This window comes from Sinocyclocheilus rhinocerous, unplaced genomic scaffold (genome assembly GCF_001515625.1).
Source record: "Sinocyclocheilus rhinocerous isolate Xijiao unplaced genomic scaffold, SAMN03320098_v1.1 scaffold461, whole genome shotgun sequence".
NCBI classification, from domain to species: Eukaryota; Metazoa; Chordata; class Actinopteri; order Cypriniformes; family Cyprinidae; genus Sinocyclocheilus; species Sinocyclocheilus rhinocerous.
The window spans coordinates 740,543-753,690 of NW_015624123.1; the positions used below are offsets into that span (position 1 = coordinate 740,543).

The 13,148-nt window shown below is 36.6% G+C and overlaps 2 protein-coding genes across 2 annotated transcripts in view; one reads left to right on the top strand and one right to left on the bottom strand.

Moving 5' to 3' along the window:
* LOC107738031 (supervillin-like) overlaps window positions 1-6,778 on the top strand; it is a 36,010-nt gene extending 29,232 nt beyond the window's left edge. The window contains exons 14-27 of the mRNA XM_016549707.1: window positions 110-226; window positions 999-1,146; window positions 1,234-1,379; window positions 1,647-1,822; window positions 2,197-2,347; window positions 2,538-2,844; window positions 3,510-3,719; window positions 3,805-4,012; window positions 4,119-4,252; window positions 4,363-4,518; window positions 4,715-4,843; window positions 4,928-5,040; window positions 5,134-5,289; window positions 6,261-6,778. Coding sequence (XP_016405193.1) covers window positions 110-226; window positions 999-1,146; window positions 1,234-1,379; window positions 1,647-1,822; window positions 2,197-2,347; window positions 2,538-2,844; window positions 3,510-3,719; window positions 3,805-4,012; window positions 4,119-4,252; window positions 4,363-4,518; window positions 4,715-4,843; window positions 4,928-5,040; window positions 5,134-5,289; window positions 6,261-6,347 — 2,238 coding nt within the window. The 3' untranslated portion in view covers window positions 6,348-6,778. The remainder of the gene's footprint in view (window positions 1-109; window positions 227-998; window positions 1,147-1,233; window positions 1,380-1,646; window positions 1,823-2,196; window positions 2,348-2,537; window positions 2,845-3,509; window positions 3,720-3,804; window positions 4,013-4,118; window positions 4,253-4,362; window positions 4,519-4,714; window positions 4,844-4,927; window positions 5,041-5,133; window positions 5,290-6,260) is intronic.
* Window positions 6,779-8,489: 1,711 nt separating this feature from the next.
* LOC107738157 (transmembrane protein 98-like) overlaps window positions 8,490-13,148 on the bottom strand; it is a 6,849-nt gene continuing 2,190 nt past the window's right edge. The window contains exons 2-7 of the mRNA XM_016549871.1: window positions 10,292-10,495; window positions 10,002-10,133; window positions 9,862-9,895; window positions 9,065-9,180; window positions 8,931-8,990; window positions 8,490-8,843 (exon numbers count right to left, since the gene is read on the bottom strand). Of these exons, the coding sequence (XP_016405357.1) occupies window positions 8,654-8,843; window positions 8,931-8,990; window positions 9,065-9,180; window positions 9,862-9,895; window positions 10,002-10,133; window positions 10,292-10,422 (663 nt within the window). The 5' untranslated portion in view covers window positions 10,423-10,495 and the 3' untranslated portion in view covers window positions 8,490-8,653. The remainder of the gene's footprint in view (window positions 8,844-8,930; window positions 8,991-9,064; window positions 9,181-9,861; window positions 9,896-10,001; window positions 10,134-10,291; window positions 10,496-13,148) is intronic.

Genomic DNA, 13,148 nt, shown 5'->3' on the forward strand with positions numbered 1-13,148 from the left:
TACTGTTCTTCTTCTGAACTTTCTATTAATCAAATAATCCTGAAAAAAAATCACTTTCCACAAAAATATTTAAACAACTACAAAAATGTTTTAAACATTGATAATAAAGCGGTTGGTGGAGCCGGCATCACACTCTCTTAACAGTGGCGACTGCTTTCTGCTGGTCACACCCTCACACTGCTTCCTCTGGACTGGAAAACTCTCCAACACCATTGAGAGAGAAAAGGTACATCAGTTCACACAGAAACAGAGTGATTCCTATGGAAGCCCGTTTCCGCCACTGAATAAAAATGTAGGCTAATTGTGACCTTTTTTATCTCACAATTCTGACTTTTTCTCACAATTGCAAGTTTACATCTTGCAATTCTGACTTTTTTCTCTTAATTGCGAGATATAAACTCGCAATTCTGAGAACATATCATTTTTTTCCCCTCAGAATTGGACTTTATAACTCGGTTTATATCTCACAATTGCGAAAAAAAATGTCAGAATTGCGAGATACAAACTTGCATTTGAGAGAAAAAAATATGAATTCTGAGTTTTTATATCACAATGCTGAGAAAAAAGTCAGAATCGTGAGATGTAAACTTGCCATTGCAAAAAAACAAAACAAAAAAACCTGCAATTACCTTTTTTTATTTTCTATTTAGTGGCATAAATGGGCTTCCATAGATTCCTGTTTAAGCATTACAGTAATTTTTCCACTGTAAGCAGTATATTTTTGGGTGTACAATAAGATATAAAATACTAAGGAAGTGTTTTTATTTATTGATAAATTGTATTTTATTGAAATAAATGTAATAAATAAAATAATAATATGTAATTAAATATTAATTTAATATGATTATTATTAAGCTCAGGTAAATCTCACATACTACATTTAATTTAATTAAGATCTTGCATGTCTAAACATGTAGTATTATTGTTGTCTCTTTTTGTGAATGGGATTTTGAGGAATGGGCTTTAGCTCCTGGATGTTGACTAATGGTTTGTTCCAGGCGTCTGAAATGGCCTCGGTGATTGTGACCCAGAGGGATCTGGGTTGTCAGGCAACAGGTGTTATTCACCTGGATGAAGGTGTCAATACAGACAGCCTGCAGGCAGCAGAGTTCTGGAAACTTCTCGGGGGACAGACCCAGTATAAAGGCAAGAGACATAACAGAACATTTCCTATCATAAACACCTTTGTTTCTCAAAACTGCTCAAATGACATTTGTATGTTTTTCTCTGCAGGTCCAGACAGTGCTGATGATGATGAGCACTATGAGAGAGCCATATCAGAGTCAAACTGTATTTATAGGCTGCAGGGGGTCAGACTCAGTCCTCATGAGCAGGGCTGGGCTGTCGTACCGGACCTCAGTCTTCTGAACTCCTCTCAGGTCCTGATCTCACTCCATACTATTAAAGAATGACATGATATCAGAGTCAAACTGTATTTATAGGCTGCAGGGGGTCAGACTCAGTCCTCATGAGCAGGGCTGGGCTGTCGTACCGGACCTCAGTCTTCTGAACTCCTCTCAGGTCCTGATCTCACTCCATACTATTAAAGAATGACATGTACTTTATATGCAGCTTGTGATTATACACGATGAAACCGCATTTAAGGTGTTTCGTGAAATGTAATGACAGTACTTTTTCCATTCCAGACTCTGCTGTTTGACTTCGGCAGCGAGCTCTATTTGTGGCACGGTAAAGACGTGGGCCCCAGCGAGAGGAAACTGGCCCTTCAGCTGGCTCAGCAGGTTTGGGACGGAGCGTATGACTACAGCAACTGCAGGATCAACCCTCTGGATCCCTCTGGTGGCAATGCCCATATTCACAAGTACGTTCACTGGAATAGGAGTGTTTTCATGTATTGAGCTACAGTGGAGTCTAAAAGTCCACTAGTGAAAATACTTATGTTTTGCATTCTTTAAAATAAATACAGTTTTTTTTAATTACAAATTTAAATATCTCTTTTGTCCCTTTTTTAATAACAGCAGCACTTGAGCTGCATGAACTCCATTTGTTTGTGTAAATGTATAAATTATGTAAAACGTATATAATTTTTTTAAATTAAAATAATGCTATTATATATTTTTTTGTACCACGGAATTAATAAAAAGGAGTTTTAAGATGAAAGCAGTCAGTGGAATACCCTATTGCATAACCTATTACTTGTTATCATAAACAAATGTGCTAATTTTGTGTGTTCAGGCAGGGTATTGGACGACCAGACTGGGCACTTTTTGGCCGTGTGTTTGACCAAAACGAGACGATACTGTTCAAAGAGAAGTTTACAAACTCATTTGAACAGACAAATGTGAACAAAAATAACATTGCTCCATCCGTACAAGAGGAGGTGAAGGTGAGGAGACTGATTGATATACACAAGTTATGATAACAACATGTCATATGTTTTTCTTTCATACTTATGGATTCCGTCATCCTCAACATTTTTTTTATATTCTTACTCTCCTCTGGTGACTGGTTTTCACTTTGAAGTAATTTCATATTCTCTCTTTCTAGCTCAGTAATGTCTTGTGTCTTTTCTCCAGACCCCCTCACTCAAGTCATCTCCCCAGCCAGTGTCGGCTGAGCAGTGGTCATGTGATGCCAGAGCTCTCTTTGGCGGAGTCTGTCTCTCAGGGGTGTCTCAGATTGTTCTGGATGGTGTGGATGTACGAAAGGGACGGGACACGGTCACTCTGAGTGATGGCCAGCAGGCGGCGTTATGCACCCTTGCAGTGAAAACGTGGCTTATTTCAGAGGGTGAGGAGTGTGAGGTTTCCCCAGAGAGCTTGGGACAGTTCATTGAGGGCAGCACGTATGCTGTATGCTGGACGTACAGCCTCACAGCCTTAGGTGAGTTCATGTGTGGGCAAGACCTTTTAAACTGAATGGCCTTAATTGTGTTATGGCAGCGATTCTGAACCAGGTGTAAATATAATCAAGGGGAATATTATTTATATTAATTTGTTTGTTAAAACTTTAGAATAATGAATTCATTTAGAAATAATTCTGAAAATAATTAATTTAGACTACTCTCGTTATTTTTTTAAGAATAAAAGTATAATAATAAGAATAATTTAGAATAATAAGAATAATATTGCTTGAGGAAAAGGTGCAAAACTCACTTCTAGAAAAATAAATGTAAACTTTATTGGTTAAAATCAACAACGAAATTAACAAAGTAACAAAAATGAACCATATTTGGCTATATATTATATAGTATAAAATAATATATTATATATTATTTAATAATATTACAATTTTAAAGTAATAAAATATTATGAATGATACTGTTGTGTTTATATTTGTTTGTTAAACCTTTAAAACATAATAATAAATTAATTCGCTGTATCTGTCTCTATACTGTGTATATATACTGTAGAACTTACATTAACATTTTTGAAAATTGAAAAATTTGAAAATTTAAATATTTTTGTAATAGTTGTTTAAGTTATTCTGTGTAAATGTATATAAACAATCTTCTATTTGTGTCAGTAATTTTTTTTACTATTTCACAGGAGATCAAATGGCAATAGGTCAGGAACGATCTGCTCTTTTCATCTGGAAGGGGCGGCACTCCAATGTCAGTGGGCGGGGCCTGTCATCAGCACTGACCAATCAGTGTAGTTCTCAGGTGTTTGTAACAGAAGGGGAGGAGCCGCCCTGTTTTCTGCAGTTGTTCCAGGGAGGAATGGTCATTTATAGACAACAACAAAGCAGAGACACAGGTCTGGTCGTTGAAATATCTAATCCTCTCCACTACTATGGGTCCACTCAATACATCTGACGTCATATGTTTGGTATGTGTTTCAGGAGGCTGGCATCTGTTCTGTGTGAGGGGTGACGTCCCAGTGGAGGGCAGACTGTTGGAGGTACAGTGCTCCTGCTCCAGTCTGAGGTCTCGTGGCTCACTGATCTTGTTGAATAGCCAGCAGGGGGCGATCTACCTGTGGCATGGCTGCAAAGCCCACAGCAAAGCACGTCAGGTGGCCAAGCAGACCGTCCAACGCCTCACACAAATGTGAGCAACACCTTTACAGTTCTGTATCATGTAAACTCATAAAACATAATAAAAGATGCACGTTGCCAGATTGTGCTTGATTTCATGTGGTTAATGTGATGATTAGGTGCCCACCTGAGCTGAGTCTGAGAACTGGCAGCTTTATGAATGTCCAGGAAGTGGAGGAAGGGAAAGAGCCTGCAGATTTCTGGAATGCTATTGGACCACAAGACAGGAAGTCATATGACTGCATGCTACAAGGTGTGATGTATAACAAACTTTGATAAATCCCACATGAGCCTGTTACTTTTTGTCATGCAATGAACATTTGCAACCATTTTTTCACAAGAGATGAATTTCATTCCTTCTAGATCCTGGTAAATTTAATTTTACCCCCCGCCTTTATCACCTGAGTGCCCAATCAGGAACGTTCAAAGGGGTGGAGCTTATTAGCCCCTCCCACGTGAATGGTGTCATTACAGCAATGCCCTTCCTCCAGGATAAGTTATATGCTGTGCCACATCCAGGTGAGAGTAAGCAAGTTCACTTATACTGTACACAGAAGCACAAGTGCAGATAAAAAGTCTTTAACACTACACGTAAAGCGATATATTTAGTACTTAAGGAAGTTGACAGACAAACGTTTAAAATGAGATAAATCTTAATATAATATGCACTATTTTTCTCTCACACTGCTATGATGTTGTACCATTCTCTTGGCAGCACTGTTCCTGCTGGATAACTATCTGGAGGTGTATTTATGGCAAAGTTGTGAATCTTCAGTCTCACAGGGCCCCCACTGGGACAAAGAGAAGAAGTGCGCCATGGAGACTGCTTTACAGTACTGCAAAGGTGAGTCTGGGCAAATGGAGGATATTAGAAAAGCACAGCCTTCTGTTTCTGATTTGGAAGTTATTGTTGGTGTTTTGTGTTCAGAGAGGAATCCTAGACGGCATCCCATGGCATATCTTATTGAAGAAGGGGCAGAGCCTCTCACCTTTACTAATATATTCCCTTCATGGGAGATGAGACTGACACAGGAAGTACAGGTGAGTGAGGACACATCATCATCATCATCATATACATGTGCATGTACAGAGGAATATGATTTACACTGAAATCTCATTTAAATATTTTTCCAGGACTGCACGGTGCGTAAAAAGCTGACTTTGGTGCAGGATGCTCTAGCTGCTCTTAATACGACCCAGTTCCCCCTTAAGGATCTGCTGAAGAGACCGTTACCTGAAGGAGTGGATCCTTTACACCTGGAGAACTACCTGTCTCAGCATGATTTCAAGGTTTAACACTAAAACATGATGTAGATTATTGTACGGTTGACTCACAAGATGAGCTTCAAAATGATCTGAATAGCAGCTTTTTATTGTCATCAGTTATTTTTACACTGTTGTAAATTGTATTAGACTTTACTGACATGTAAAGCAACAAATTACAGTTGAATTTGTTTGAACATGCTGTTTAAGGGCTGTTTTATCTTACATAGATTTAAATAATTAAGATATTTAATTAATTATTTCACTGACGCAAACTATCGTTTAAAAGTTTGGGGTCTTATGCTCACCAAGGGTGCATTTATTTAATCAAAAATACAGAAAAACTGCGATGCTGTAAAAATATTATTACAGATTAAAATAGTTGTTTTCTATTTGACTATATATCAAAATTTAATTTATTTCTGTGATCAAAGCTAAATTTTCAGCATCATTACCCCAGTCTTCAGTGTCACATGATCCTTCAGAAATCATTCTAATATGCTGATTTGCTGCTCAAGAAACATTTCTTTATTATCATCAATGTTGAAAACAGTTGTGCTGCTTAATATTTGTCTGGAGACCAGGTTACTTTTGCTTCATGTTCGTTGATGAATAAAAACTTTACACATTTATTTGGCATTTTATAATATTATAAATGTCTTTACTATTACATGTATTTAATGCATTCATGCTGAGTAAAAGTATTAATTTCTTAAAAATAAACTTACTGACCCCAAACATTTGAACGGTAGTATAACTTGGGGAAAAAAGGAAAATATGTGGATGTGTAGTTGACTACTAAGTCCCTTGAACATAACTCTGAATATCTTATAAATACAACTTGTTTTCCATGCAGACTGAAAAAAAAAGTCTTTCCGTGTCAGCCAATGAATATCAAGTAATATCAAGTAAACTGTCAAGTCCAACAGGATATTAATAAAATAATAATAAAGATATAGCAGGTGAGGTTTAAGTAGCTTCCCTGTTTTTTGTTTTAGGTTGCTTTGGGAATGACATGGAATAACTACAACTGTCTATCAGATTTACAAAAAATGGACCTGAAGAAAAGTAAAGGGCTTTACTGAGTGTCAGCAGTGACCTACGCTCAACAGAAGCAACATTTTAAAAGATGTGTTTGTAAGATGACATGTTCTTGATAGCACTCATGTGTACAGTGTAACTGGGAGTGTGCTAAACAGTGAGTGTGAGTGTGTGTCCTTTCGCTCTGCTTCCTTTCAGTCTGCTGCTTTTTTTAATGCCTGATGTCCAGCGCTCATTTTGGCCAAAAGCTTTCTACGCAAAGCTAGACAGAACTGTTTACTCTGACTTTGAGAAATAGCTGTCATGTTTTTCTTTTCTTCCTCCCCTTCCTCCATTGCAGCTGTTTCTCCTCCCTCTTTCTTCATCTCTCGCTGTCTGCCTCCTCTCTCTACACAAAGCAGCACGTGTGAGAGGTCTGATTGTTTTACTGAACTTACAGATGAATTTAGTAATGTTTATTTTAAAATAAAAATATCATGACATCTTTTCACCGTGAAACTTTTATTCACCTTTAAAAATCTCAAATTCATAAACAGTACAAGAATCAAAGAACAAATAGAGGAACAAACAAGGAATGTCAGTAACAAGATTGCTCCAAGAGGAAATGAAAAGAGGAAACACTCATAATCAACAACTGAATGTTGCAATATATTCTTAGCATTGAAACTGAATAGTATATGACTGATAACTGAAGTCAATACATGACATTACAGAGTCCTGAATGTGTGTGTGTGTGTGGCTGCTGAAAGTGTGAAGTGTGGTGGGGGTTGAGGGAAGGAATTAGTGTGGATTTAGACTTCATGTGACTCTGGTGAAAAATTACAGGCCATGTCTAGATAGCAGATGGACAAAAGAATGCGAGTGAGTTTTACTTGCTGCAAACTGTTCACAACCAGCTAGTTAACTGTTCAAAAGTTTGGGGTTGGTACGATTTTTATTTAAGAAATTAATGTTTATTCAGGATGCATTAAATGGATCAAAAGTGACAGTCAAGACATTTATAATGTTACAAAAGATTTCTATTTCAAATAAATGCTGTTGAACTTTTCATTCATTAAGGAATCTTTAAAAAGTTGCATTTTAAATGAAAAACCCTCAAATAAATTGTAATATTTCACATAATTAGTGCTTTTACAGTGGTTTTGATCAAATAAATGCAGCCTTGGTGAGCATAGGAGACTCAAAAATGTTAAAAAATATATTACTGACCCCAAACCTTTGAACATTAGTGTACACATCATGAGAGCGAAAAAATAAGAGAAAAATACTAATATGAAAGTGCTTTATCAACTTAACATGTCATATCAATTTGTGACTTGACTATATACAAACTGAACTGCAAAGAAGACTGAACTGGAAAAAAAGAAATAACCCATAATTTCTGCATCTTAATTTTTTGTGTATTTTTAGGGAGAGAAATAAAAGCAAAAAGATCTTAAAATGTAATATAAATCTTAAGGCTAATAATGAAAATGTCAATAATGTATGAAAAATTGTATTTTGTTAAAACAGTGCACTATGTAGTCTCAAATATAAGAGACAAGGTAGAAAATATAGACCTTGTTTGGTTTATACTCTATTTAGCGAAACCAATTTTTTTTCCGTTCGATTGTCTCTTTTTGGCATCTACATATAAATCCAGCATGAGGAAATATCAGACAGTATGATCACAGACTAACTATTGAACTGGGGTGCGTTTCCCAAAAGCATCGTTAGCTAACTATGGTAGTTAGTTCCATTGAAATCAATTGGTAACGACGGAACTTGCGACCATAGTTGCTTTTGGGAAACGCACCCCAGTTTAGCTAACACACTTAGCAATACCAATTAGAATTTTTGGACTTGGTTTATACATTCTTCTTTTTGATTGCCTCAGACATTTTTGGCTCTAGCATCTACATATAAATCCATCATGAGGAAATATCAGACAGTATGACTAGCAATTAAACTTGAATGTAACAGAGATTAAAGGGGTCATATGATGCTGCTAAAAAGAACATTATTTTGTGTATTTGGTGTAATGAAATGTGTTTATGCGGTTTAAGGTTAAAAAAACACATTATTTTCCACATACTGTACATTATTGTTTCTCCTCTATGCCCCGCCTTTTTGAAACGCGTCGATTTTTACAAAACTCATCGGTCTGAAAAAGCGAGGTATGCTGTGATTGGCCAGCTATCTACAGTGAAAGAGTGAGTTTGAAAGTACGGCTAAGCTAAGATGCCTTTCTCTGTCATATCATGGATGTGCTGAGGTATTGTCCACTAAATATCATATTCTTTACAGGTGCATTCATGCACATGTTCTTGAATAATGTGTGTACTGTACATACAGTATGTTTCTAAGTGACTCAGATCGACTGCTCTCTCTCTGGCAAACTTCTCTCTGGTTCAGATGCTAAAGCTGCCTCTCTCAACACGACCATGTGATCCTCGGCCGCATGCAGTGATTGGTCGATCCAGTCCAGGCTGCCAGACATGTGACAGGCGCTTCGTGTCACCAGTACCAAGTGACTGACCGACAATAGTAATGCTGTGGCCCTGGTCCAAAAAACAAGTTGGTAAAGTCAATGCACTTCCTTGCTGAAACGTAAACATGCAATAGTCCCTGTCAGCATAAGAAGTTACCTGGCGTCCAGAAGAATGGGGTCCAGTGGAGGGTACATAGATCGAACCACGTCATCCACCCTGTGATGGCACAAAGCAGCTCAGCGTCAGTACCCACTCTCAGATGTGTCGTATCAACTTCTCAAACTGTTTACCTCGGGCTGATGCGTTTGGCCACGGTGATGATGTCATTGAGGCTGGCAGGTGCTTTGACCTTTGCTCCAGAGCCCATTGTCATCGCAACAAGCTTTTCAGTGAGAGTGTGGCATATCTGTACAGAACCAGGACAATCATCTCATTAAACCAAAGCAAAAATGCTGTGTGCTGTTATACTTAAACGACTGTTCAAAAGTTTGTGGTTTGTAAGAGTAAGAAAAAAAGTTTAAAACTTTCATTCAGCAATGATGCATTAAATTGATTAAAAGTGAGAGTAAAGATATCTATAATGTTTCAAAAAAAATTTATTTCAAAGAAATTCTGTTCTTTTGAACTTTCTGTTTATCAAAGAATCCTGAAAAAAAAACGTACCACCATTTCCAAAAAATTATAAGCAGCACAACATTTTTAACACTGATGATGATAATAATAATAATAATAATAATAAATATTTCTTGAGCAGCAAATCAGCATATTAGCATGATTTCTGAAGGATCATGTGACACTGAAGACTTGAGTAATGACACTGAAATTTCAGCTTTGCATCACAGGGATAAATTACATTTTAAAACATATTCAAATAGAAAACAGATATTGTGAATTACAATAATTTCACAGTGTTATTACTATTTTTTTTACTACATTTTTGATTAAAAAACATTAAAATAATCTTACTGATCCTAAACTTTTGAACAGTAGTGTAATTATTATGCATGTCTCTAAATATTATTATATTATATTATATTATATTATGTATTTGGTCTTGAAAATGCTAAATTTGTGCACAAAAGTCTACCTTCAGAATCGCAATGCAGTGAGACACAAGACCACTGAGGGAAAGAGCGAGATATCAGATATCAATAAAGTGTCAAACCTAGAATATTATTATTAATAAAATACTATGGTTGTGAGGATGAACGAGGTGAGAAAGCATACGAGGCATCTTCGATCCAGTCTTCGTTCTCCAGCATGGCCTCAATGTGAGGATTAGTGATGACAACATCATCCAGCTCCAGCTCTGACGGTTCACTCTGAGTCTCCATCGCTCCGATCAGATCCACTGTAGGTCTGAAATACAGAGAAAAACAGGAGGTACAGAAAGCGATTAAAAAACACATGTCCATTATTTCCATGGCTAAGAATGAAATGTTGGAATGCAAAATGGTGATCCCCGTTTAATCCTCAGTGTGGGAATAAGGTCATGATTTATACACTCAAGTACATACTTGGAATCAAACTGGTGCAGGAAGTCTGGAGGGTGGCAGTAACGATGACGGCACACAACCACCAGCGCCAGAAATGATGCCAAGAAGATGGTGGCGAGTACACCTATGGCCACGATCACCACCGTCTCCATGGTTACAGATGAAGAACGACGAGGAGGATTGTCAGAAAGTTGTTTGGCTGGAGTTTGCAAAAGCTAGACGATTCTGAGCAAATAGAGATGAAACTTCCATGTTATATCAATATCAATTACCTTTATAAATGGTCTAACCTCTCTATCTATCATCTATCTTATTAGTAATATATTTATGTGAAACACTATCTTCTATCACTTGTATTTTTCCATTTTGTCTAGTTGCACCAAAGCAATTTAAGCCTTGTACAGGCTTAGTTTTATGTTTGCCCAAAATAGCAAAGAAAAAGGAGCATAAATACATTTCAGTATTATTGTGACATTTTGAGTAAATAATGATTTCCTCCAATTTGCTCTCCTTATGCTTCACTAAATACAGAGATAACAGCTTGATTTATATGCTTATCTTGATCATTCCACTCTTATCTAGACTATTTTTTAATTGAACATGTAAAGCTTCATTCATTCATCCTTTCTTTCCAGGGCCTCTTTGATTCTTATAGCAGTCTAAGAGCCAAAATTTTGTTTTTATGAGTATAAAAATAAAAAAAATTAATGTAGGAGTGTTTTGTGTACCTGTGTATGTAATTGTGTGTTTGTAAGGGTAACACCCATCAGAACTTTGATCAGTCGGTCATTAACCTGCTCACAGTATATATATGTGACACCATGTCTTTCTGTCATTATTGCTGTACTGTATGTATTTGGTGTGTTTGCTTTGCCCTTCAAGTCAAAACCAGAGGACTGCATATTTCAATTTGAGCATGAAAAGCCTTAAGTATCATGAAGTTATAGCTTTGATTTCCACCACAGTCTGTCATGTAAATTTAACAACTGCATCAATGAAAACATTATTTTTCATTAATCCCAACAATATTTTGTCTGTTTAGTGACTGAATGCTTATTGAACATGCACAGCTGTTACGACATATAAGAAGTAGTATTTCGATGAGATGATTATGTGAAATTGTGTTTTGGAATGCTGTAATTCCCTAATCGGATTAATTTGAACTCCCCTGGACGTATCATACTGTGCACTCCCCATAGGCACTAATTCAAATTCACCCTGGCATTCAGAGACACTGGATTAACCTACGGATTTGACAAACACAATGCATTTTGGGGACACTAAAACAGTTATGTTATCACAAATTTTACACAATGTAAGAGAGAAAACTAAGCCTTTGCATTTTGACACATTGGCTTGATACAGAAACTAGTCTTCAGTTATAGATACGCAGACTTTAGTTTGATAGCCATTGTGCAGCCAATCAGATTAAATATAAAGACATATCAATATGTTAAATTAAACCTTTTAACCACCAGGCAATAACAGCACTGAGAAGTGAGCCTAAAATGATCTATAACCCTGAAATAATCAGTTGCAACAAAGCCCAAATCATCTGCTGTTTGACTGTCAATCAATCAATCAATCAATAAACTGCTGTATGCGTATAGTGTGGTTGCCTTGCCATTTTAGTTAAATCAGGGCAAGACTGAATATTTCATTTGGAACTTTCAGCATAAAAAGCATCAGTTTATAAAATTAAAAGATATAGGCATAAATAAATGTAGATGTTTTTTGAGCCAATATACATTAGTGTGAGCACAATCTGTTGTTTCGTTATATCAATTATGGATGTTATGATGGATGTTATGGTGATTGAACGAGTCACCATTTTTCTCAGTAAATATATTTCTAAAGGTGCTGTTGACTTGAAAGTTTCACTAGATGTCGGTAACAATCCAAGTAATCCATACATACAAAGAAAACAAAACTAATAAGTTCAGAAATTAAGTTATGTGTAATAAAATGGAATGACTCCGGGAAAAAGTATTGAACACATGAAGAAAGGGAGGTGCAAAAAGGCATGGAAAGCTAAGACACCAGCTGAAATCTATCAGTGACTAAAAAGCAATCCTGCCCCTTGTCAGTGGAAATTAATATTAGCTGGTTCAGTCCCAACACCTACAGTACGAGGATGATGAAGGGTGGACATTTCAGCAAGACAATGATCCTAAACATAGCCAAGGAAACAAAATTGCTTTCAGAAAAAGAAAATAAAGCTGCTAGAATGGCCCAGCCAATCACCTGACTTGAATCCAATAGAAAATAAGAACTAAAGATCAGAGTTCATAGAAGAGGCCCACAGAACCTTCAAGATTTGAAGACTCTGTGGAAGAATGGGCCAAAATCACACCTGAGCAATACATGCGACTAGTTTCTCCATACAGGGGGTGTCTTGAAGCTGTCATTACCAACAAAGGCTTTTATACAATGTATTAAATACATTTCAGTAGTTCAATACTTTTTCCCTGTATCATTCCATTTTATTACACATAACTTAATTTCTGAACTTATTGGTTTTGTTTTATCTGGTGAAAATTTCGTCAACAACACCTTTAGAAATATATTTACTGCGAAAAATGGTGACGTGTTCAATACTTATTTTACCCGCTGTATATACATACATACATAGTGGTGTGCAAAAATGTGAGACCCACACTCTAAAAAAAGATGGTTCTTTAAAGGTTCTTTACATGCAGTAATTGTTTTATTTAGAACCATAGCATTCTGAAGAAACTTTCATGCTGAAATGGCTCTTTCTGTTAGAGTTTAGGGTTCTTTATTCCCGCCCTTTTGTTTTTCAAATCTGTAACTGACAAAGCACCTCATTACTGATTTTCTGGAGTTCAGTGATCCAACTACACAGACTGTCAACACA